This window comes from Mobula hypostoma, chromosome 7, assembly GCF_963921235.1.
Source record: "Mobula hypostoma chromosome 7, sMobHyp1.1, whole genome shotgun sequence".
Lineage (NCBI taxonomy): Eukaryota > Metazoa > Chordata > Chondrichthyes > Myliobatiformes > Myliobatidae > Mobula > Mobula hypostoma.
The window spans coordinates 145,268,112-145,292,622 of NC_086103.1; the positions used below are offsets into that span (position 1 = coordinate 145,268,112).

At 40.9% G+C, this 24,511-nt stretch overlaps 1 protein-coding gene across 5 annotated transcripts in view; it reads right to left on the reverse strand.

Annotated features, from left to right (window-relative positions):
- LOC134349620 (spermatogenesis-associated protein 13-like) overlaps nt 1-24,511 on the reverse strand; it is a 252,000-nt gene that overhangs the window by 130,169 nt on the left and 97,320 nt on the right. For 2 of the 5 annotated variants that reach the window (XM_063054213.1, XM_063054214.1), the window contains exon 2: nt 17,757-17,864. The exons of 1 other annotated variant lie outside the window; for it this stretch is intronic. In XM_063054213.1, the coding sequence (XP_062910283.1) occupies nt 17,757-17,798 (42 nt within the window). In that variant the 5' untranslated portion in view covers nt 17,799-17,864. Of the gene's footprint in view, nt 1-1,176; nt 1,436-17,756; nt 17,865-24,511 lie in introns of those variants that run through there. 2 more of the 5 variants (XM_063054216.1, XM_063054217.1) reach the window with 2 other exon arrangements.

The window sequence follows — 24,511 nt, forward strand, 5'->3', positions numbered from 1 at the left end:
ATCTTTCAAGAGGGTGAACCCTTGTCAGGTATCAGGCTCTGATGGTGTACCTGGTAGGGCTCTGAAAACCTGTGCCAACCAACTGGCAGGAGTGCTCAAGGACATCTTCAATCTCACTGCTGCAGTTGAGGTTCCAACCTACTTCAAAAGGATGACAATCATACTGGTGCCCAAGAACAAAAGGGTGAGCTGCCTCAATAACTACCATCCAGTGCCACTTACATCTACTGCGATGAAATGCTTTGAGAGGTTGGTCACAGTTATAATCAACTCCTGCCTAAGCAAGGACCTGGACCCACTGCAATTTGCCTATTGCCACAATAGGTTTACAGCAGATGCGATCTCACTGGCTCTCCACTTGGCCTTGGATCACCTGGACAATAGCAATACCTACATCAGGCTGCTGTTTATTGGCTACAGCTCAGCGTTCAACACAATCATACCCTCAGTTCCAGGCCTCTGAACCTCCCTCAACAACTTCCTCACTGAGAGACCAGTCTGTGTCGATCTTGACATCTTCAAGAGACAGTACCTTAAGAGGAGACAGCCATCATTAAAGACACCTACCACCTAAGACAGGTCCTTTTCATATTTCTGCTACTGGAAAGGAGATACAGGACCCACTCTTAATGTTTTAAGAAGAGCTTTTTACCTTTCACCAACAGATTTCAGAAAGGCCCATGAACATTACCTCATATTTCGTCTTTTGCACTTTTTGGATATTATAGTAATTTTTATGTCTTGCATTGTACTGCTGCCATAAAGCAACAAGTTTCATGACATATGTCAAAGATTATAAGCCCGATTCTGACAAATGATGCACATAACTTACAAATGTATCGAGCACATGCACATATAGTCAATCATCTAGATTTTCTTCTGACATTTCTGGTGTTGTGACGATCAGTATAAAAAGGATCTTAACGTTTCTGAGGTAGAGAAACAGAAACATCAGTGCTTTCCATAGTTTTTGAACTAGCAATTTCTGATTGTTGCTTGCGTGTGTGGGTGATTGGAATGAGCAGAAGATTAACATGAAACACATTTCTACCAATTAAATATCTTGCACACATTGACAACATATGGCTATTTGCTTAGGCACCAGAGAACATAAGAAACAGAGGTAGCCATATGGCTCTTACCACTTACAAGGCCATTAGATAGAAGTGAACTTACGCTATACAGCCTTCAAGTTCAGTAAATCTTCTGTGCAGTACAAACAGACACATTATATCTTCTATAGATCACTGAAGCCTTCTGCAATTGCAGCAAGACTTCATTTTTGTACTCCAACCCCTTTGCAATGGTCAACATGCCTTCTGTTCGTTTCCTAAATGATTACCGTGGTTATGTTTTAACTTTTCTGCTCACTCTTCCAGATACCTCTGTATAATATTTAATCTGCCAGTATCTCTTTACAGACTTCTTTAGTCCACTTTGCAGCTCACTTTCCCACCTATTTCTGTATGCTAAGCAAACTTGAAGCATACTGTCATTTCAATTAATTCATTAAAAAGACTGATAAAAGCTAAGGTCCAGTGATTCTAGTAACATCCATATAGTAGATGTCAGCCATACTGAAAATTGTTTTTTACTTAAAACTTAAAACATTTTTAACCGATCGCTTACACATGTTAATTTCTCTCCCAAAACATTGTCTTATTTTATGTAACAACTTTGGTGTGATATCGAAAATGTCTTAAAAACCCACCGGTTCACAATAAGCACCTTCAGAAATTCCACTATTTTGAGCCGTTACTAGAGGTAGCAAGGTAACAGCGTTGGATCATTTTAGTGCCGTTGAGAAATAGAATAAAGTGACATGCAACACACAAAGTTGCTGGTGAACGCAGCAGGCCAAGCAGCATCTATAGGAAGAGGCGCAGTCGACGTTTCAGGCCGAGACCCTTCATCAGGATTAACTGAAGGAAGAGTGAGTAAGGGATTTGAAAGCTGGAGGGGGAGGGGGAGATGCAAAATGATAGGAGAAGACAGGAGGGGGAGGGATAGAGCCGAGAGCTGGACAGGTGATAGGCAAAAGGGGATACGAGAGGATCATGGGACAGGAGGTCCGGGAAGAAAGACAGGGGGGGGGTGACCCAGAGGATGGGCAAGAGGTATATTCAGAGGGACAGAGGGAGAAAAAGGAGAGTGAGAGAAAGAATGTGTGCATAAAAATGAGTAACAGATGGGGTACGAGGGGGAGGTGGGGCCTAGCGGAAGTTAGAGAAGTCAATGTTCATGCCATCAGGTTGGAGGCTACCCAGACGGAATATAAGGTGTTGTTCCTCCAACCTGAGTGTGGCTTCATCTTTACAGTAGAGGAGGCCGTGGATAGACATGTCAGAATGGGAATGGGATGTGGAATTAAAATGTGTGGCCACTGGGAGATCCTGCTTTCTCTGGCGGACAGAGCGTAGATGTTCAGCAAAGTGGTCTCCCAGTCTGCGTCGGGTCTCACCAATATATAAAAGGCCACATCGGGAGCACCGGACGCAGTATATCACCCCAGTCGACTCACAGGTGAAGTGATGCCTCACCTGGAAGGACTGTTTGGGGCCCTGAATGGTGGTAAGGGAGGAAGTGTAAGGGCATGTGTAGCACTTGTTCCGCTTACACGGATAAGTGCCAGGAGGGAGATCAGTGGGGAGGGATGGGGGGACGAATGAACAAGGGAGTTATATAAAGTGACATGCAGTGGAGGATAAATGAGCGGCTGAGGAATTGGAACAGGGGTCAGGGATTCAGATTTCTGGATCATTGGGAGCAGGGGTCAGGGATTCAGATTTCTGGATCATTGGGACCTCTTTTGGGGCAGGAGTGACCTGTACAAAAAGGTCAGGTTGCACTTAAATCTGAGGGGGATCAATATTCTGGCAGGAAGGTTTGTTAGGCTATTGGGGAGAGTTTAAATTCTGGGGAGTGGGAACCGAACTGAAGAGACGGAGGAAGGGGCAGTTGGCTCACAAATAGAGAAAGCTTGTAGACAGTGTGAGAGGGAGGATAGGCAGGTGATAGAGAAGGGATCCGTTCAGACTGATGGTTTGAGATGTGTCTATTTTAATCCAAGGAGTATCATGAACAAAGTGGATGAGCTTAGAGCATGGATCCGCACTTGGAGCTATGATGTTGTCGCCATTACAGAGACTTGGATGGCTCAAGGGTAGGAATGGCTACTTAGAGTGCCAGGCAATAGATGTTTCAGAAAGGACAGGGACGGAGGCAAAAGAGGTGGAGGTATGGCACTGCTGATCAGAGGTAGTGTCACGGCTGCAGAAAAGGAAGAAGTCATGGAGGGATTGTCTACTTAGTCTCTGGGGGTGGAAGTTAGAAACAATGGGACATCGAGGAGTAGATATGGAGACATATTCTGGAAAGATGCAATAATAACAGGGTTGTCGAGGTGGGAGATTTTAATTTCCCCAATATTGATTTGCATCTCCCTGTCAGAGCTTACAGCAGGACATCGATAGGATGCAAAACTGGGCTGAGAAGTGGCAGATGGAGTTCAACCCAGATAAGTGTGATGTGGTTCATTTTGGTAGGTCAAGTATGATGGCAGGATATAGTATTAATGGCAGTGTGGAGACTCAGAGGGATCTTGCGGTCCAAGTCCATAGGACACTCAAAGCTGCTATGCAAGCTGACTCTGTGCTTAAGGAGGCATATGGTGTATTGGCCTTCATCAACCATGGGATTGAGTTCAACAGCTGAGAGGTAACATTACAGCTGTAGAGGACCTGGTCAGACCCCACCTGGATTACTGTGCTCAGTTCTGGTCACCTCCTACAGGAAGGATGTGGGTGCAGAGGAGATTTACAAGTATGTTTCCTGGATTGGGGAGCATACCTTACGAGAATAGATTGAGTGAACTTGGCCTTTTCTCCTTGGAGCCACAGAGGATGACAGGTGACCTGATAGAGGTGTATAAGATGATGAGAGACATTGTTTGTGTGGATAGTCAGAGGCTTTTTCCCAGGGCTGAAATAGCTAACATGCAAGGGCACAGTTTTAAGATGTTTGGAAGTAGGTACAGAGGGGATGTCAGGGGTAAGTTTTTTTTATTCAGAGAGTGGTGAGTGCGTGGAATGGGCTGCTGGCGACTGTGGTGGAGGCAGAAGGGTCTTTTAAAAGGTGCCTGGATAGGTACACTGAGCTTTGAAAAATAGAGGGCTATGGGTAGCCCTAGTAATTTCTAAAGTAAGCAAATGTTCGGCACAGCATTGTGGGCCGACGGGCCTGTATTGTGCTGTAGGTTTTCTATGTTCTATAATGATTGACGTGCAATTAATGCAGTTAAATCAGCTTGTTTTAACGTGTACAGAGGAGGTGTGAGACACTGAAGATTTTCTTCCTGCAGCAGAACTTCGAGCACTGACACCTGACAGACTGTCATTCAGTTTCACATCATCCTGTGGGTCATCTGCTATATACGTAATTAAAACATGCCTTGGAATTTGAGAAACATTATCTGATATAAGATGAGACACATACTTACTTGTTGCTGCAACACGATCTTCAATATAATATTTTTGGATCAGCCATTGTTTCATTGCCTCTATAAATAAACTGCGATTGCTACTAATATTTGAAAAACATTCATATTGTTTTTTCTGTTTTTCCTGTTCTTTTCTTGGAAGTAATGACACGAGTATTTGGTATTGCTTAGCAATAGCTTCACAGAGATCAGTCAAGTCCTCAAGATAAGATTGCACTTGTGAGATATTTTCTTTATTTTTCATAAGATCCTTAGAGCTGTAATTTTGTTGAAATTTATTTTATACTTCTTTCGAAGATTTTTGATTCTACCTGCTAAAACTTTCAAAGTTTCTCTTTTGCGAGCCCTGGCCTCAAGGTCGCTGACGTCAGTTCCATGCTTCAATTCACTCATGTTACTTTCTCCCTATTGTGCAACTCGCAATTACCTTTGTTCACCCACAGCACATTTGCAAAATGCATCAGTGATCTACTGTTCAATAAACATAGGCAGCAAAACAAACTGCCCAAGCATCCACTGTGCTTAAACCAGACCAAACAAACAGCATTAAGTTCAGTCTGCAACAGGGACAATGTTTCAGCACTTCAATAAAACAAAAATGACGAACCCCCAGACAAACACCATGCAACAGGCCACAATAGACAGGCAATGCTGACCATTCAAAACAAGAGTTCAAACCACAAATACACAGCATAAATTATCAAAAGGTTGCAGCTAATCCTACCACAGCTGCTCCAGTTTCACTGAACAGGTCTGAGGCAATCCTTTGCCATAGACTGGTGTTCCTTTTTGTATATCTATATTTTTTTTGTTGATAAAAAAAATGTAGCAGTTACTTGAAAGTAATCTGAAACCACTGAGTATGGGAATTGACACTGTGTGACGCACTTCCAAACAATTGAGTTCCAAATTGAAAAAAGTACGTTCAATCTCTTATTATGAAATCAGCAAAGACAAACAATATTATAGCAATAAAAACTAATGAAAGAAAATTAGTGATATAGCAAAATAAGAATAATTAGAGTAATTAAAGTCAACAAAAAAAATCACCTCCAGCTCACTCTTATCAACTAAACTAAGTGAATACATAGCTATACCCTTTTGCTTCTACCACGCCCAAACCCAAGTGACAACAAATGATTGAAACCTATAAGAAATGCACAATAGAAAATAGATACATGGTTCCTACATTAGCACTAAAAACCAACACCTGTGCACCTCAAATTATCCACACATTATATTTGCCAATTACATATCAATTCTATCCAATTATTTATCATTTGAATAGGCAACCCTCTCACCGGGCACACATAGGAACTTGGCTCATTAGCTAACTCTGCTAACAGCCACATGACTCAGCTGTGAGAAGGCCACATTTATAAGCAATACATGTCTAGGGTCAGCGTGCTTTGGAGTTCAACCAAACAGGAAGTTAGGATCCAATTAAGGAACACGGATTGTAGCAAATACTGCCTCAAACACCATTATTGGTTGCCAAGAAATGACAGATTGTACACCAGCATAAAATAATAAGGGAATTGTATTTACCAATTTTCAACTTTATCAAACAATTCACAGAAAAAGAAAGATAAAAGGGCCCATTATAGTTAAACCAATTCAATGTGCTCATAAACATTGGAGCTTATTCCTGGAGTAGTCCGGTGTATTGCTTTACTCACGCACTGAACCCACGTTCTGCATGAAAGACACCAGTCACAGTTCGAACTTCCCTCAAAGACCATCTCGAATGAACTGGCTAACTCAGGAGTATTGCCACTTCCTCCTCAGAACCATTCACCAGCACAAAGCAGTTCTTACAACAGGGCCTCTCCTTCCAACAGCATTCTGTGTTGTCTTCCCTTGTGCCCAACACTGCACTCCAACCAAAAGACCCCAAACCAGACTACTGTCCTTCAGAAATCTGATCCTGCTCAGCTCTCTCGAATGTTCCGTCACATCCCACTGGGCAGGATATGACAACTTGTACCCCAAGACAACCCCGACTGGCTGACACAACACTCCTAAGTAGGATAACATGGCTCTTTACCTTTAGCCAAAACCAAAACACTCATACTAGCAGGACACATTGCTAAAATAAAAATACCTCACAGCATAGCAGTAGAAATCTGAACCATTAGAAATATATCCTGTGATACCTCCTTGGATCAGCTATACTGGGGAACAATCAATTACACATTCATTTTTCCTAAAATTAATTCATTACATTAACATTTTGTTTACTTGTTCAGCCATATGCTGAAAAGAAAAGAAATGCAGCATCTAGAGTTACCCCCACTCCCCCAACTCGACCCCATCAAAACTCCAGCACTGGCTATTAGAACACTACAAACATGAAGGACTGAATGATATAACCAAATATGAAACAAATAAATGTCATCAGTCACAGTAGGTGTGTAATACAAATAAGAAAGTAAACCTATAAAAATTCTGAAAGGACAAAACACCGGAGGCCAATGTTAAGATAGATACAGGATAGATATGATATATGAAAAAAGTAAGTAATTGCATTTTTAGCATTTGTGCAATAAGAAAAATGGTTTGCCTTTAATTGAATTTTAAAATATTACCAGTTTTCCATTGAATGATTTATAATTAAATCACTCCAACATGCTAATTAAATCAGTATGCTAGAGTCAAAAGTCATCAATTTCCAATGACATTCAGCAACTCTGATGAGCAGCATATTCATCCATTTAAAAAGCAAGAACGACATAACAAAAATTGAAATTCTGATGATGCAACTCTTTCTCCCAATCTTAAAACAAAGAAAGTGCTTTAAAAATTATCTTTCGACTTCAAATTCATCTTTTCATTATTGAAACACCTTCCTAATTCAAATAATGTTTTATTTTTTTCATTCTTACTTTCTTGTTCATCAGTGTTTACACTATGAAATGGACTCATCCAAGCAAGCCTAATGAAACATATGCCATCACTTATACAGTTTGTAGATGAACTCAAGAATCTAGAGGTGGTGAGCATGGAGAACTGGAACCACATGCAAAACTGATTTAAAATGTTTTATCATTTAATATAAAATCAATCTTTACAAATGCCTATTTTACTGTATCAGAGGGGCAGTAATAGTGACACTCCCCACATTATTTCCCCTTAACTACCACTGTCAATGTTTTGGTAGTATTCACCCTATGTAGAATTTTTTAAATGGAAAGTCATGGCCCAATAATGCCAGCTAGTGGAACAATAGCTTTAAACTTGTAGATCATATTGTAACAAATTTGACTCAGTTCATAACAACCTTGCCTCAAGTCAGAAATTATTCTGAGCATAACAGGAGACATAGCCAGAATGTGCATCAGTCTTTTCTGCGGCACTGGCAGAGGTGCATTCACTTGCATGAGATGCAAGCTGAAGCCCTATTTGCTGCATTCCCTTAAGCACTCTACTCAAATGGGCTTTAAGATGGATTGAATGCCTTAGAGTTTACATGAAGACTACTGAAGGTAGAGAGATGAAATAGCAATATTTTAAAAAGAGAAATTATTCTTTGTACCCTTACCAATACTTGTCCACCATTTAATATTGCTGCTACAGATTGGGTCGTTGTTAAATTACTATATACAGAAACTTATGATAGAGGCTGACCATTTTCACTTTCCCTCTGTTATACAGTGACAACACTGTATAAATTACTTCACCCAGCTACACCACACAAAGCTGCAAAGGCAGATACTCTGACAATATTTAACAGATAACAGACATTTGGATAGGTACATGGATAAGAAAGGTGTTGGATTAGACTGCATAATTGTTATTTTCTGTGCAGTTTAACAATTAATTGCCTGCTGTATTTTTTATAACTACCAATATATATGTAACTGTTTAGCACATTTCCTAGTGGCCACAGTATGTATATGCAATTGTTTAGTGCGTCCACAAATGGTTACACACTATTCTTAGGAAGACCATAAGACATAGGAGCAGAATTAGGCTATTTGGCCCATTGAGTCTGATCCATCATTCAAACATGTCTGATCTTTTTTTCTCCTCCTCAGCCCCATTCCCCAGCCTTCTCCCAGTAACCTTTGATACTCTGCCTTAAATACACCCAACAACCTGGCCTCCACAGCTACTGGTGGTAACAAATTCCACAAAATCACCACACACCGGCTAAAGAAATTTCTCTGCATCTCTGTTTTAAATGGATGCCCTTCTATCCTGAGGCTGTGTCCTCTTGTCCTAGACTCTCCCACCACAGGAAACATCCTTTCCACATCTACTCTGTCTAGGCATTTCAACATTCAAAAGTTTTCAATGAGATCCCTCCTCATCCCTCTAAATTATAACCAGTACAGACCCAGAGCCATCAAATGTTCCTCGTATGATAATCCTTTCATTCCCGTAATTATCCTTGTGAACTGCCTCTGGACCCTCTCCAATGCCAGCACATCTTTTCTTAGATGAGGAGCCAAAAGCTGTTCACAATACTCAAGGTGAGGCCTCACCAATTCCTTATAAAGCCTCAGCATCATATTCCTGCTCTTGTATTCTAGACCTCTTGAAATGAATGCTAACATTGCATTTGCCTTCCTTACCAATGATCCAACCTGCAAGTTAAACTTGAGGGTGTTCTGCACAAGGACTCTGAGGTCCTTTTGCATCTCAGATTTTTGGATTTTCTCCCTGTTTAGAAAATAGCCTGCACATTCATTTCTTCTACCAAAGTGCATGACCATGCATTTTCCAACAGTGAATTTCATTTGCCACTTTCTAGCCCATTCTCCTAATCTGTCTAAGTCCTTCTGCAGCCTGTTTTTTCAACACTACCTGCCCTGGTCCAATCTTAGTATCATCAGAAAAGCTGACAACAAAGCCATCTATTCCATCATTTAAATTGTTGATATACAGCATAAAAAAGAATTTTAGATTAGATTATGAGCACACTCAGTCCTCGTTTATTGTCATTTAGAAATGCATGCATTAAAAAAATGATACGATGTTCTTCCGGTATGGTATCACAGAATCACAAGACAGACCAGGACTAAAACTGACAAAAACCACATAATTATAACATATAGTTACAACAGTGCAAAGCAATACTGTAATTTGATAAGAGCAGACCATGGGCACTGCCAAAAAAAGTCTCAAAGTCCCGATAGCCCATCATCTCACGCAGACGGTAGAAGGAAGAAAACTCTCTCCGCCATGAGCTTCCAGCGCTGCAAACTTGCCGATGCAGCATTCTGAAAGCACTCAACTACAGTCCAACTCTGAGTCCGTCCGAAAACTTCCGAGCCTCCGACCAGCCCTCCGACACCGAGCACCATCTCTGCTGAGTGCTTTGACCCCGGCCTCGGCCACCAAGTAACAGGCAAAGCCGAGGATTCGAGGCCTTCTCCTCCGGAGATTTCGGATCACACAGTCGCAGCGGCAGTGAAGCAGGCATTTCAGAAGTTTCACCAGATGTTCCTCTGTGCTCTCACGTCTGCCTCCATCAAATCAGAATTGTGCACGGCATCCTACTTGACAGATTACAGATATTCATCACTGGAGAGGCCGCGTGCACTGCGTCGCACCGCCATCTTCTCCTCCTCCCAACACCAACACCTGCAGAACACCACTAGTCACTGGCAGCCAAGCAGACAAGAATCATTTTATTTCCACTCACTGCATCCTACCAATCCGCCAAAGCCTTAACCATGCTAGTTAACTTTTCTGTAATATCATGGGCACTTAACTTGATAAGCAGCCCCATGTGTGGCACCTTGTTAAAGGCCTCCTGAAAATCCAAATACAGGTGTCCCCCGCTTTTCAAACGTTCGCTTTACGAAACCTCACTGTTACGAAAGACCTACATTAGTACCCTGTTTTCGCTAACAGAAGATATTTTTACTGTTATGAAAAAAGCAGCGCGTGAAAAAAAATCAACACGCGATAAAAGGCAGCGTGCCCCCCGAGCAGCCGCTCTCCCCCGGATTCGGAACGGCATTCTCGCCGGCATTGCTTGAACAGGTGCCTGTGAGCAGCCATTTGCAAGATGAGTTCTATGGTATCGGAAAAGCCTGAAAGAGCTCGTAAGGGTGTTATACTTAGCGTAAAACTAGACATAATTAAGCGTTTCGATCGTGGTGAACGAAGTAAGGACTAAGTGAGTTTGGCTTGTGGAAGCTGACGAAGATGATGTGGAAGAGGTTTGGGCATCCCCTCACCAAGAACTGATAGATAAAGAGCTGATGCAATTGGAAAAGGAAAGGAGAACAATCGAAACCAAATGAGTAATGATGAAGTACAACTTTAATTCTGAAAAGGTACGTCGGTTTAGGGGATATTTGCAAGATGGTTTGAGTGCTTACAAAGACTTGTATGATAGAAAAATGCGCGAGGCTCAGCAGTCAAGCAAGCCTTCCACATCAGCCACAGCAGACGACGAACTTCAACTTTCTACATCGAGGCGGGCAGTCATAGGAGAAGATGAGCTGCCTGCTCTAATGGAAATAGACGATGAGATGACACCCCAGTGTCCCACCACCTCAACACCCAGGCCGCGGACAGATACCGATTCACGGAGAATGCAGCAGTAGCCGGGAGACACACAGCACATCTTTAAGAAAAAAGCCGAAATAAACATGCTAATTACTTAGGTGCCGCCCAACACGTAATTGTCAGCCCAGATCAGAAGCAATGCAATCAGCACTGATCTGGGCCGACAATTATGTGCCGGGCAGCACCTAATTAATTAGCATGTTTATTTTGGCTTTTTTCTTAAAGATGTGCTGTGTGCCTCCTGGCTACCACTGTATCCCTGCGTTCGCGTTTCAGTATCGGTTCGCTGCCCGGAGGGTGGGGGCCACTGCACCACCCAAACTCCGACGACTCAGTCTAATACACCACCATCAGTGTGCTCCACGTCTTCCAAATTCCTGTAAGTGATACTACACTGTACATACATTATTTCTACTTTATATAGGCTGTGTATTTTTACATGTTATTTGGTCTGATTTGGCAGCTTCATAGCTTAAAGGTTACTGGAGAGCGCTTGCGCCGTGTTTTTGCCAATGGCGCTTGCGTGAGATTTTCACTACGCAGAACAGTTTAGGCAACGATTTTGGAAAAGTATTTCTACTTTATATAAGCTGTGTATTTATCATATCATTCCTGCTTTTACTATATGTTACTGTTATTTTAGGTTTTATGTGTTATTTGGCAGGTTATTTTTGGGTCTGCAAATGCTCACAAAATTTTCCCATATAAACAAATGGTAATTGCTTCTTCGCTTTATGACATTCCGGCTTACGAACCATTTCATAGGAACACTCTACCTTCGGATGGCAGGGGGAAACTGTGTACAACATCCACTTCATCCCCTTTATCTATCCTACATGTAACCTCCTCAAAGAATTCTAACTAGTTCATCAGGCAAGATTTTCACTTAAGGAAATCATGCTGACTTTGTCCTATCGTGTTCTGTATCACCAAGTACTCTATAACCTTAGCAATTGACTCCAACATCTTCTCAGCCTCCAAGTACCCCAAAAGCATGTCCTTAAACAATCAACTCCAACATCCTTCCAACCCCTGAGGTCAGACTAACTGGCCTATAATTTCCTTTCTTCTGCCTCTCTCCCTTCTTAAAGAGCGGGGTGACATCTGCAATTTCCCATTCCTCCGGAACCATACCGGAGTCAATTGATTCCTGAAAGATCATTACTAATGCCTCTACAATCTCTTCAGCCACCTCTTTCAGAACCCTGGGGTGTATACCATCTGATCCAGATCTTTCAGTTTCTCAAGCACCTTCTTCCTAACAATTGCGACTTCACACACTTCTGCCCCCGACACTCTTGAGCCTCCAGCATACTGCTGGTGTTTTCCACAGTGAAGAGTGATGCAAAATACAATGTACAATGTCTACACTCACCTCTCTTTTACACTTTAGGTGTCTGAAGAAATGTTTGGTATCCTCTTTGATATTATTGGCTAGCTTACTTTCATATTCTATCTTTTCCTTCTTAGTGACCTTCTTTAGTTGCCTTCTGTTGGTTTTTAGAAGCTTCTCAATCCTCTAACTTCCCAATAATTTTTGCTATCATATGTCCCCTCTTAGATTTTATGTTGGCTTTGACTTCTCTTGACAGCCACGGTTGTGTTATCCTTCCTTTAGAATACTTCTTCCTCTTTAGGATGTATATATCCTGCACTTTCTGAATTGCTCCCAGAAATTCCAGTCACTGCTGCCTGCCATCATCCCTGTCAATGTTTGTTTCCAATCAGTTTTGGCCAGCTCCTCTCTCATGGTTCGGTAATTCCCTTGCATCTGAGTTTAACTTCTACTTCTCAAATTGCAGCATGAATACTATCATATTATGATCACTTGTCCCTAAGGGTTCTCTTATCTTAAGCTCTCTAATCAATTCCAGTTCATTGCACAACACCCAGTCCAGAGCAGCTGAAACCCTCACGGGCCCCAAACACAAATTGGTCTAAAAGCCATCTTGTAGACATTCTAGAAATCACCCTCTTGGGATCTAGCACCAACCTGATTTTCCCAATCTCCCTGCATATTGAAATCCCTCCATGACTATCATAACATTGCCTTTTTGGGATGCATTTTCTATCTCCCATGGTAATTTGTAAACTACATCTTTACTACAGTTTGGGTGTCTTTATACAACTCTTGTCAGGGTCTTTTACCCCTTGCAGTTCCTTGGCTCTACCCACAACGATTCAACAACTTCCGACTCTACCAATAGATCAACACCACCCCCTCCACCTACCTGCCTGTCCTTTTGAAACAATGTGTATCTTTGGACATTAAGGTCCCAGCTATAATCTTGGCTGTTCTCCATGATGTCTGACTTTGTACGTCCACTATGACTATGCACTTGTGAGGGTGCAGAACGGAGGAACAAGAACACAAACAAGTCACAGTCCACAGGTTAGCAGTAAATGGGGCACTGGTCTCTACTTGCTGGTTAGGAAGGATGTAAAATTGCTGGCATTCACTCATCAAAATTTATCTGAACCTATTATGAAAACATACCATGCATTTTCCAAATGTTATTATGTCCCAGGTTGAATCTGTAAAAACAACTTGCAAGTAATTTGTAAACCATTACAGCCTTTCTGCAAATGTTGATCTAACAACATCTGACCAACCATTTAGCCAGCCAGAAGAGTCTATTTTTTTGGAATTATACATTATTTCAGTCTGTATCAGTTCTTAAATCTGCACTCTCCAAAGAGCTAAATAATAAGAGGCCTAAGTGAGTTTTAGTTAATTCGTAACTATTTGCATCAAGTGTGCTGATGTTCAATAGTACAGATAATGAACGACTGAATATTACAGTCCAGTAAGTACAGTTAGTAAAGGGACTGGCCAGTAAGAACTGAAACAAGCATAGTTAAAATAATGTCCCATAGGTCAGTACAGTGACAGTGGTGCATTTTATTCTTAAGGTCAAAAAAATGAATGACAATATTGTTTCAAATCATAAAATGTCATAGTTAAAATTGAGACCATAAACACTTCTAGTTTCTGAAATGAGCTTATATTGTGTTTCAGAAATGCACTCACTAAATTGGAGAGGCAAGTTTTATTTATTTTTACATAGAGTGGTAGGTGCTTGGAATGGGTTACCATGGAAGTAACCCATGTAGGGGAAGTAAGCAGTTCAGTGTTTTTTAAGAGTCTTTCAGATAAACACATGAATATGAAGGGAATGGAGAGATAGCAATGATAGGCAGGAAGAGAACATTTAGTATACATTGGTATCAAGATCAGCACAACATCGTGGGCTGAATGGCCTATCTGGTGCCGTACTATTCTGTGTTATATTCATCGGCTTCAGTTTTGGCCAATTATTTTTCTTCTTTCAAGGCATATCATTATGGGTCAAAAAATATAACAGGAATAAATCTCGCTTTCTAGAACTTCAGTGTGTTTTTTTATTCTCTTTAGTAAATGTTACTCCTGCTGAAGTTGATTTGCAAATGCACTGCTCTCTGTGGAAATATGAGACAGTTATGTTGGTGCTGCTCAGCATTTCAAATCAAATTTATCATCAATGTCTTATATGAAATGAAATTTATTGTTTTCTAGCAGCCGTGCACAGCAAAGACATAAAAGAGAAAATTAACCTCAGTGCAGTGTGTGGTAACTTATATGTAGCTTGATAAATTTACTTAGAACTTTGAAAAATAAACTATATATTGCAAAATAAATAGTGCAAAAGAAAAGTTTAACAAGGTAATGTACATTCAGAAATCTGAAGGCGAGGGGAAGAAGCTGTTTCTTAATCGTTATGTGGGGGTCTTCAGCTTCCTGTACCTCCTCCCTAGTGGAAGTAACAAGGACATGTCTCAGATGGTGAGGGTCCTTAGTGATAGATACCACGTTCTTAAGGCACTGTCTCTTGCAGATGTCCTCAGTTGTGGGGAGGATTATGCCCATGATTGGGCTGGCTGAGTCTATAATCCCATACAGCCTTTTGCAATCTTATGCATTGGAAGCTCCATACCAAGCTGTCATGCAACTTGTCAGGAAGTATGCCACTGTATAGCTATAGAAATTTACAAGTCTTTACAAGTCACATAACAAAGCTCCTCAAAATCCAACTGACAGGCTTTCTTCATGATTGTGTCAATGTACTGGGCCCAGGAGAAATCCTCCAAGTTGCTGCTCACCCTTTCCACCACTGATTCCTCAAATTATCAGCCCATTAGTGAAAGGATGGTTTCATAGGAATACAACCCTTCCATAAGGTAAGAGGAGTCACCTGTACACAGAATGGAGAGGCTTGTCTATTCAGACAAGCATACTCCTCTTTGAGAGATGTAAGACTGAAACGCATTCTTCTGGCCATCTACCCATGACAACTATCAACTACTAATGCCACTAATACTTTGTATTTTATTCTTGCCATATTCTCAACTCGACCCAGATTCTGACACTCACCTACATGGTTAGTTTCGGCCTGTTGCGCCACTGTTTTTAAGGAGCAATTAATGTCCTCCATCTCTGTTAATCCTTGGCCAGCTTCTCTATTGTGCCCCAGGTGTGGTTCAGCGTCCTCATTTCTGCCTCTACGGTACGGCGCCAAGTTGTCTTTGGTCTCCCCTATTTCCTCCGTCCTTCAGGGGTCCAATGAAGTGCAGTCTTGATCATGGAGTTGGCTTCTCTTTTCTTCACATGCCCTATCCATCTCCAATGTTTCCTCATGATAATTGTGGTCATGTCCTATTGGTGATACTAAAGGGGTAGGGCATGGCTGGAGATCCTTCTTGGCCAGAAAATACAGAGGATCTTCTGGAGCCTCAATGTAGAGTCCCCTCCATCCATCAAGACATAAGGCATTGACTTTCCCAGAACCAGCAGATTCACCTACCTGGCCAGAACCATTCAGCAGGATGGTGGGACCAAAGACTACATCCAGTGCAGACTCACCAAAGCTAGATCAATGAGAACCCCAAGGTGAAGTTGTACCAGAGCGGTGTTCTGTCCACACCCTTGTACATGTCAGAATACTGGTGCATGACAAGAATGACTTTGCCAAGCTGTGGTCACTCACCTACATACTGGCCCATACAAATTGCTGCTAATTCCTACACTAATCCACCCATCTTGGATATGTTGGTGGAAACAGCAGAATTCCTAGGAATCCACGTGGTCACAGTGAGAATGGATAAATTCTATGCTGACAGTACTAGAAATCAGGATTGAAATCATGTCTCCAGTATCACAAGGCTATTTGCTGCACCAACATGCTTCCTTTCTCCTTTACTACATCAAAATTCAAGCCTGAACTGGGTGGTACCAAGATCTAATTTGATGATTCCTGTTGAACAATAATTATGTGAGTAATATTGCATTAAGCAAACAACGGTGCAATGATTCTTAGCTGAATTGTTGTAAATCTTTCTTTTGCTTCAATTTACTCATTCTATTCCATTTTCAAAACATTGAGTAAACTGCAGAATTTACTCTACAGTTGCTTCTTTGATTATTAGCATTCTTCCTCATTTCACTGGCTCTTTTCCACGTAGAAAACCGTAAGAATGCAAGATGAAATAATTCATTGACAACATACTTCACCACACTGAATTTTTTACTGAGGGAGGAAAATAAAAACAATTGTGCTGATTTTAGACTGGACAATTTAACAAAAAAAAACACTTCTTGCAGTCAGAATGCTGCAACTATCACTCCAAAACACACCCTCCTAAAAGAGGCACATGGCCAGTGGTGTAGCGGCATCCACACTGGACTTTGAGGCGAGTGGCCCTGGGTTTGAATCCAGCTGGCTTCTTGTACGCTTTCCATCCGTGCTGGGTGGTGTGTCCCGCTAGTAAACTTGCCTTGCGGAAAACAGACAAAACTGCTAAAGAAATGGCAAGGTTGCCACCTGTTGTTCCTCACAGTGCAGAAAGGAACAAGAACAACAAAAAAGGCATAAACCTCAGTAACTCAAAACTCACTGCAAATGCTGGAAATCTGATATAAACTAAGTGCTGGAAATAGAGTGAGAAACAAATGAATTGTTGAGGTGGATAGCATGATAAAGATGTAAGGCAAGATATATGTGATATAAGAGGGATATATCGTGGGGCGCCACAGTAGTGTAACGGTTAGCACAACACTATTACAACTCAGAGCGTTCCAGAGTTCAGAGTTCAATTCCAACACCGTTCCGTAAGGAGTCTCTGTACTTCCTGCCCATGAAATGTGTAATCTCCAGGTGCTGCGGCTTCCTCCCGCAAGTCCAAAGACATAAATTTGCGCGGCTCTAAGGGCCTATGGACGTGCAGATGGATAAAGAAAGAATGACTGACAAAAGTGGAGACAAAGCCTAACCAAATTATGTGATAACAGCAATCCGTCCAATTCAGAAAGCATAAAGGGGCCATTTACAAGCAATAAACATCAGCCCACCCCCATCCCCTAAATGTAAATAAGAATTTCACGTTAATTAATTTAAAGCTTTATATTATAATGGACACAAACTCACAAAATAAAATTAAATACAGGAATAACAAACAGGTTGTTATGGCACCTTCATATGACAATTGGCAAAGTTCATGTATAAAAGTTTTGGACTTCTTTTACAATGATTTTCTTTCCTTAAGGTTCTTAGCAACGAAGTTGACATGCTTGTAGCTTTTGCACAATACTTATCGCAGACTGTCCAGTGACATATTCGTTTTCCCTTCTAAGCAGTATATTTGAATGTTATTAAATGACCACCTTTTCCCCGACCTTTGTATTATCATATACCATTACCTCCGTAGGGCCACAGGCAGAAGTTCCAAACTCTCTGGCCATTTTCCATCTACGATTTCCCAGTAAGCTCCAGCATCAATTTCCTCATAAAGTCCAAGAGCAGAGCACCTATGAGGGAAATCAGGGACTTTGTTCACTTATATTGAAAGAAATGAATATGAAGGAACAATGCAAATATTTTCAATAATAATCTTTCAATAAGTTTTCAACTTTTATGATTGAGAACCATGAATCATGTTCAAGACCAATGACAGTCAAAAGCATTCTTTGCTCTCAGCATCTGACAAAATACTGAAGTTGGGGGGGGGGGTTGGTCGGAGATGGTGGATGGGTAGATAGTACAGTCAATTTGCTGTTGGCAGGTAATTGTGGCCTTATGCCCTCTGAGCAATTCAATTTCTAATGTTACATAGTATGGGAAGTCATGACATAAATTCCACAAGCTATTATACTGCATGATATCAATCATATAGCCAATCTATTTATTTAAAAAGTCTCAGGTACTTTGAATTAGGTTGAATAACTGAAAGAACCTTTTACTTTATTTTTTTAAACCTGGGGATTGCTGGCAAGGCCAGTATTTATTGCACATCAATAAATATCCCAAACAAGGTTGTGATTAGCCTCCTTAAACCACCGCTGTTATCCTGGTGAAGAATCTCCCACAAATGCTACTCATCGGGAGCTTCAGGATTTAAAGAGCATGGTGTGCAACCTCATAAGGAATCTACGGGTGGTGGTGGCTCCATGTACCTGCTGCTCTTATTCTTCTTGCTGACAGGTTCAAGAACTACTACTGAAATAATTGTTATCCATCTGGGATTACCAGGCAGACAGAAAAACTGATTCAAGAAAATGCTCGAAGCCTCTTAAAAATGCAATGCCTCAATTGACCAACAAAGAGCATTTGATATAGTACTAAGGGCACACATTGGGAGCACACAAAACCTGTGTATTAATAGTGGAAGGAGAGCTCTATCTCTCAAACTACTCACCTCCTCCTCAACTGTTTAAGAAGCATTAGTTCCCATACTAGCCTCATTGGTTTCGTTGCTTCTAAGCAAGCTACAGCAGAAGACAATAACTTTCAATCACAAGGTACTGCCTAATGACAAAAAGGGATGGTCTCTAACAGAAAGATGGAATGAAAGTTGATAACGTCCACATACTAGAAAGGGTAAGATTGCTTAAAGCAAGCAAATCACCCTGGTCTAGATGGGGTGTGTATTACATTCCTGTGGGAGGTATGATGGAAGATGCAGAAACTCCTTTGAGACACAAAAGGTGCAAAAGGATAATAAAGTGACAAGAAAAATATTAGAACATTTTCTGACATAAAAAGAGCCACCCATTTAATTTGGCTAATGGGAAGCAATCATGAAGGAAAACATTAAATAGTGTTTGGAACTGTTGGAATTCATGGAGGAGTCAGCAGGAATGTGGCAAAGGCAAACCACGTCTGAGAAACATGCTTGATTTTTTTAAATGTAAGTAATAGAACAGACTAATGAAGCAAATACAGAAAGATGTCAACAACCTGGATTTTCCAGAAAGAGTTTGATAAAGTCCCCACAAAAAGCCAATTGGCAAATGCGAGGTGCACAGAATTGAAGGTCAGTTACAGAATGGATGAGAAACAGGCATAAAAATAGAACTGACAAAGTCGTAAAAAACTTCATTTGATTTTCCGGCAAGAGGAGCTCACCAAGGATAAGAATTGCAACCACTGATTTTTCTTCGATATGCTACAGTCTTCCGACATGAGTGTGAAGGAATAAAATTTCCATTATTTGCAGATGGAACAAAACTTTACAATTTGGCAAGAGTGATGGGAAGAGTGATAAATTGGACAATGAGCAGACCAGTAACATATCCCATGATGATATTTGAGTTAAAAACCTTTGCTTTACAAATGTCATATTTTAATTACTTAAAACTAAATGTTGTTTTGCTTTTTTTATTATAAAACCTCAGGTTATTAACAATTTCAGCACTTGGAACTGAGTTGAATATGCTCCAAACAAAGAGCTACCTCCCAACTTACAAACTTCTGAACAGCAAGTTCTTTTTTAAACGGATGTAGCCCCTTTGCTAATTGTTACCAGAATTTCATTTTCATTTTCTATTTCGTTTTCTCCCCACTCCTGAATGCAGCTGGAAATGGGTATTATTCATTTGTAATATCCACAGGGTATATTAGGAAGTTTAGAGTTAGATACCAAGCTCTTTGGGCCACTATATATTCATTGACCATCAAGAATTCATTTTAGTCTCCTTGTATATTTGACCCACCTGGCTTAGCCACCAAGTACTTCTACAGCATAGACATAGATAGTCAGGGAACTAAGAGAGTAATGAAAGAAGAGATCAGCAATTATATTATTGAATGGTAAAATAGGCAAGGAGGGGCCAAATAGACCAAACTTATTTATTTCTTATCTTCTTGTCTTCATTCAGAATAACAATGGCAGTAAAAGGAAAATTCAGATGTTTTCCTTGGCACTCTTTAAAGGTAAGAAGAAGCCCAATGCATAAAGGTTTATAGCATTGCTGTAGTACGAGGCTGGATGGGCAGGAAAAAGACCTCTCTCACAGTTTTCATTGAGGATCAAAATCTCCCAACATATTCCTCCAGCATAAATTTGCCTCCTCAATCTTTTCCTCCACTTCTCATTCTAGCAATCTGTGCTCCTCCTCCTCCTCATGAACATCCCACCACCACCCCATCACCTCTTTTACTCACATCAAACCAGGAGAATAAATATTTAATTACTCCAACATATCAGATGAACTAATGGAGTAAACTCGCTAAAATGGCATTTAAATACAGGTTTCCCCCACCATCCAAAGGTAGAGCATTCCTATGAAATGGTTCGTAAGCCGGAATGTCGTAAAGCGAAGAAGCAATTACCATTAATTTATATGGGAAAAATTTGTGAGTGTTCACAGACCCAAAAATAACCTACCAAATCATGCCAAATGACACATAAAACCTAAAATAACAGTAACATATAGTAAAAGCAGGAATGATAAATACACAGCCTATATAAAGTAGAAATACTTTTCCACAGTCATTGCTGCACTGTTCTGCGTAGCGAAAATCTCACGCAAGCGCCGTCCAGTAACCTTCAAGCTATGAAGCTGCCAAATCATACCAAATAACACGTAAAAATACACAGCCGATATAAAGTAGAAATATTGTATGTACAGTGTCGTATCACTTACCGGAATTGGGACAGCGCAGAGCACACTGATCGTGATGTGTTAGACTAGGTCGTCGGAGCTTGGGGTGGTGCAGTGGCCTCCACCCTCCGGGCAGCGAACCAATACCGGTCCGCGAAGCATGCAGGGGTACAGCGGTAGCCGGGACGCAATCCGCAATCGCCTCTGATCTAGGCCGACATTTACGTGTCGGGCGGCACCTAATTAATTAGCTTGTTTATTTGGGCGTTTTTTCTTAAAGATGTGCTGGGTGCCTCCCGGCTACCGCTGCATTCTCCGTGGAAATGTATCTGTCCGCGGCCCGGGGGTTGGGGTGGTGGGACACTGGGGTGTCATCTCATCGTCTGTTTCCATGAGGGTAGGCAGGTCATCTTCTTCTATGTCTGCCTGCCTCGATGTCGAAGGTCACTGTGGCTGATGTGGAAGGCTTGCTTGACTGATTAGCCTCACGTATTTTTAGATCATACAGTTCTTTGTAAGCACTCAAACCATCCTGCAAATATGCCCTAAACCGACGTACTCTTTCAAAATTAAAGTCATACTTTATCACTGCAGCAAAAATCTCACGCAGCTGCTTCACGTTCAGTTCCTGGACTTCACCTTCGGTCCGATCACTACTGCATTCAGTTTTGATTGTTATCCTTTCCTCTTCCAATTGCATTAGCTCTTCATCTATCAGTTCTTGTTCATGGGATGCCAAAACCTCTTCAACATCATCTTCGTCAACTTCCACAAGCCAAAGTCACTTTGTCCTTACTTCATTCACCACGATCGAAACATTTAATTATGTCTAGTTTTACACTAAGTGTAACACCCTTACGAGCTCTTTCAGGCTTTTCCGATACCTTAGAACTCATCTTGCAAACGGATGCTCAAAATAAATCGACATAAAGCACAGATGCTCACAGCACGTGTTTAAGCAATGCCGGCAAGAATGCCGTTCCGAATCCCAGGGAGGCAAGAATGCCGTTCCGAATCCCAGGGAGGAGCAGCTGCTCGGAGCGTGCGCTGATTTTTTTTTCCACATGCTGCTTTTTTCACACGCTGCTTTTTTTCGTAACAGTGAAAACACCTTCTGTTAGCGAAAACAGGTAACCAATGTAGGTCTTTCGTAACAGTGAGGTTTCATAAAGCAAACGTTCGAAAAGCGGGGGACACCTGTATATTAGGACCTACTTTAATACATCATGGAAGTCTAGGTTTGAGAGGGGAAAAGGAGATATAAGCAAACCTTTACAACAGAGGAATTGTTTTCTCTGCTGCTTATTGCTTCATTCACTCCTAACACCAGTTCAATATCAAGGCTTTGGCCAGTTCGTGAAGTTATTGCTTCTTATTACTGACTGATTTGGCAAGCCTATTAGTTAGCAAAATTGTGATTTCCCATTGTTTACATTGTGGTATATATACAACATGAAGGACAAAGTCAAATTTGACTAGGAGCTAGTTGAATAGTGTCACAACAACCCTGCACTCAAACATCAGCAAGCCCAAGGAAATGATTGTGAACTTTGTAGTGTATTCAGTATTTCAGTAATATTTGAGTAATATTGTAAGTACATTGTTTGACTAAGAACTCCTTGTTTAAATAATTAAGGGTTATATGTAAGAAATACATGAATGACGTACATCATTATGCCACATCACACCTGTTCGCCTCACTAAAGAAAAGTAAAAAGTAAATAGACATGTTTTTAAATGAACCTGAGATAACTACCTACCCTTGATGTGCAACATGCTTTTCTTTTTAGGAGAGACACTTGAGTTAAAAAGAATGCAGAAAACAGACAAAATTGACAAGCAACGGGTATGGCCACAGGTTCATAAACACTGTGTACTGGGTGATAAGAATAACACTAATTTTTTTTTTGAAAAGGCTGACTATATTTGAAAGATAGATGTGTTCTATTGTACAACAGATAACTGGATGATGTATACTGAATGAATTGAACAATATTTTGAAGCCAATGAAATAGCCAATGAAAAATGGGTATCAGTGTTGCTAAGTGTAATAGGTGGAAAAGAATACAGTTTGCTCCAACCAAACCAGCAGAAATGAGCTTTGCTGAAATCATGAATGTAATGCAGGCACATATAGAACTTAAACCATTGCTGATTGCAGAACGATTCAGGCTTCATATGAGGAATCAAAAGTAAGGGAAGTGAAGAAATTGTCCAAGTATTGTCAGATTAGTCATAGGCTTAATGACACACTAAGAAATTGTTTAATTTGTGGAATCTTACAAAAATACAATTCAGTTGCAGTTAGAAGTTAAAGTGAACATGAACAAACTGATTGAATTGAAATGACTTCATTTCTTACATCCTTCACATACATGAGTAAAAATTTTAACGTTACGTCTCCATCTGATGCACAGTATTAGATTTAGCACATCAGCCAGGTAACACCATATCTACTGTAAAGTATAGTGGAGGTAGCATCAAGCTATGGGGATGCATTTCAGCTTCAAGGACTGGAAATCTGGTCAGGATTGATGGGAATATGAACGCTGCTAAATACAGAGAGATCCTGGACAAAAAGCTACTAGCCTCTGTGATAAAATTCAAACTGAGAAGGAAGTTTGTCTTTCAGTAGGACAATGATTCAAAGCACTCTGCCAGAGCAACCATGGAGTGGCTTCAAATGAAGAAAGTTGATAGCCTTGAGTGTCCCAGTCAGAGCCCTGACCTTGACCTGAATACCTCTGGCAAGACCTCAAGATTGCTGACCACCTCCACTACTCAACTAACCTGGCACAGCTTGAGCAATTTTACAAGAAAGAATAGGCAAATCTTACTCTATCACATTTGCAAAGCTAATAGAGACATATCCAAAAAAACTACTGGTTGTAATAGCTGCGAGAGATGATTCAACTAATTACTGAGCAAAAGAGAATGAATACTTTTGAACAGCTACACTTCAGTTTTTGAATTTTTAGTTTCTCATGCTTTACAATTTTCCCTTTTATTGGGGGGGGGGAAGGAGCATGTGATTCACGAATAAAAATCCTCAGTTAAATTGATCAAAATACTTGGCTGTAACACTCATTTATGTAAAAGTGGTTTGGGGGCTGAATATCCTTTTACGGCGCTGTACATTACGGACATTTATGAGACTCTTAGGCACATGAATGAAAGAAAAATGGAATTATGTGGGAGGGAAGGATCAGATTGATCTTGGAGTAGTTTAAAAGGTCAGCATGACAACATGGGCCAAAGGGCTTGTACTGTATTGTTCAGTGTTCTATATACAGTGTAGGGTATCTTGACTGATTGTAACACAGCCTGTTATGAAAGCTCCAGTGTAAAGAATGGCAAGGGGCTGCTGAGGGTTATAGATTCAGCTAGTTCTATTATGGGCACAACCTTCCCCACCAGTGAGAACATCTTCAAGAGACAATTCCCCAAAGATGTGGCATCCATGACTAAAGACCCTCACCATGCAGGACATGCTCTCTTCTTGGACCAGTATGGGGGCCCGCAGCCCCACACTCAACAATTCAAGGACACCTTCCTCCCTTCTGCCATCAGAT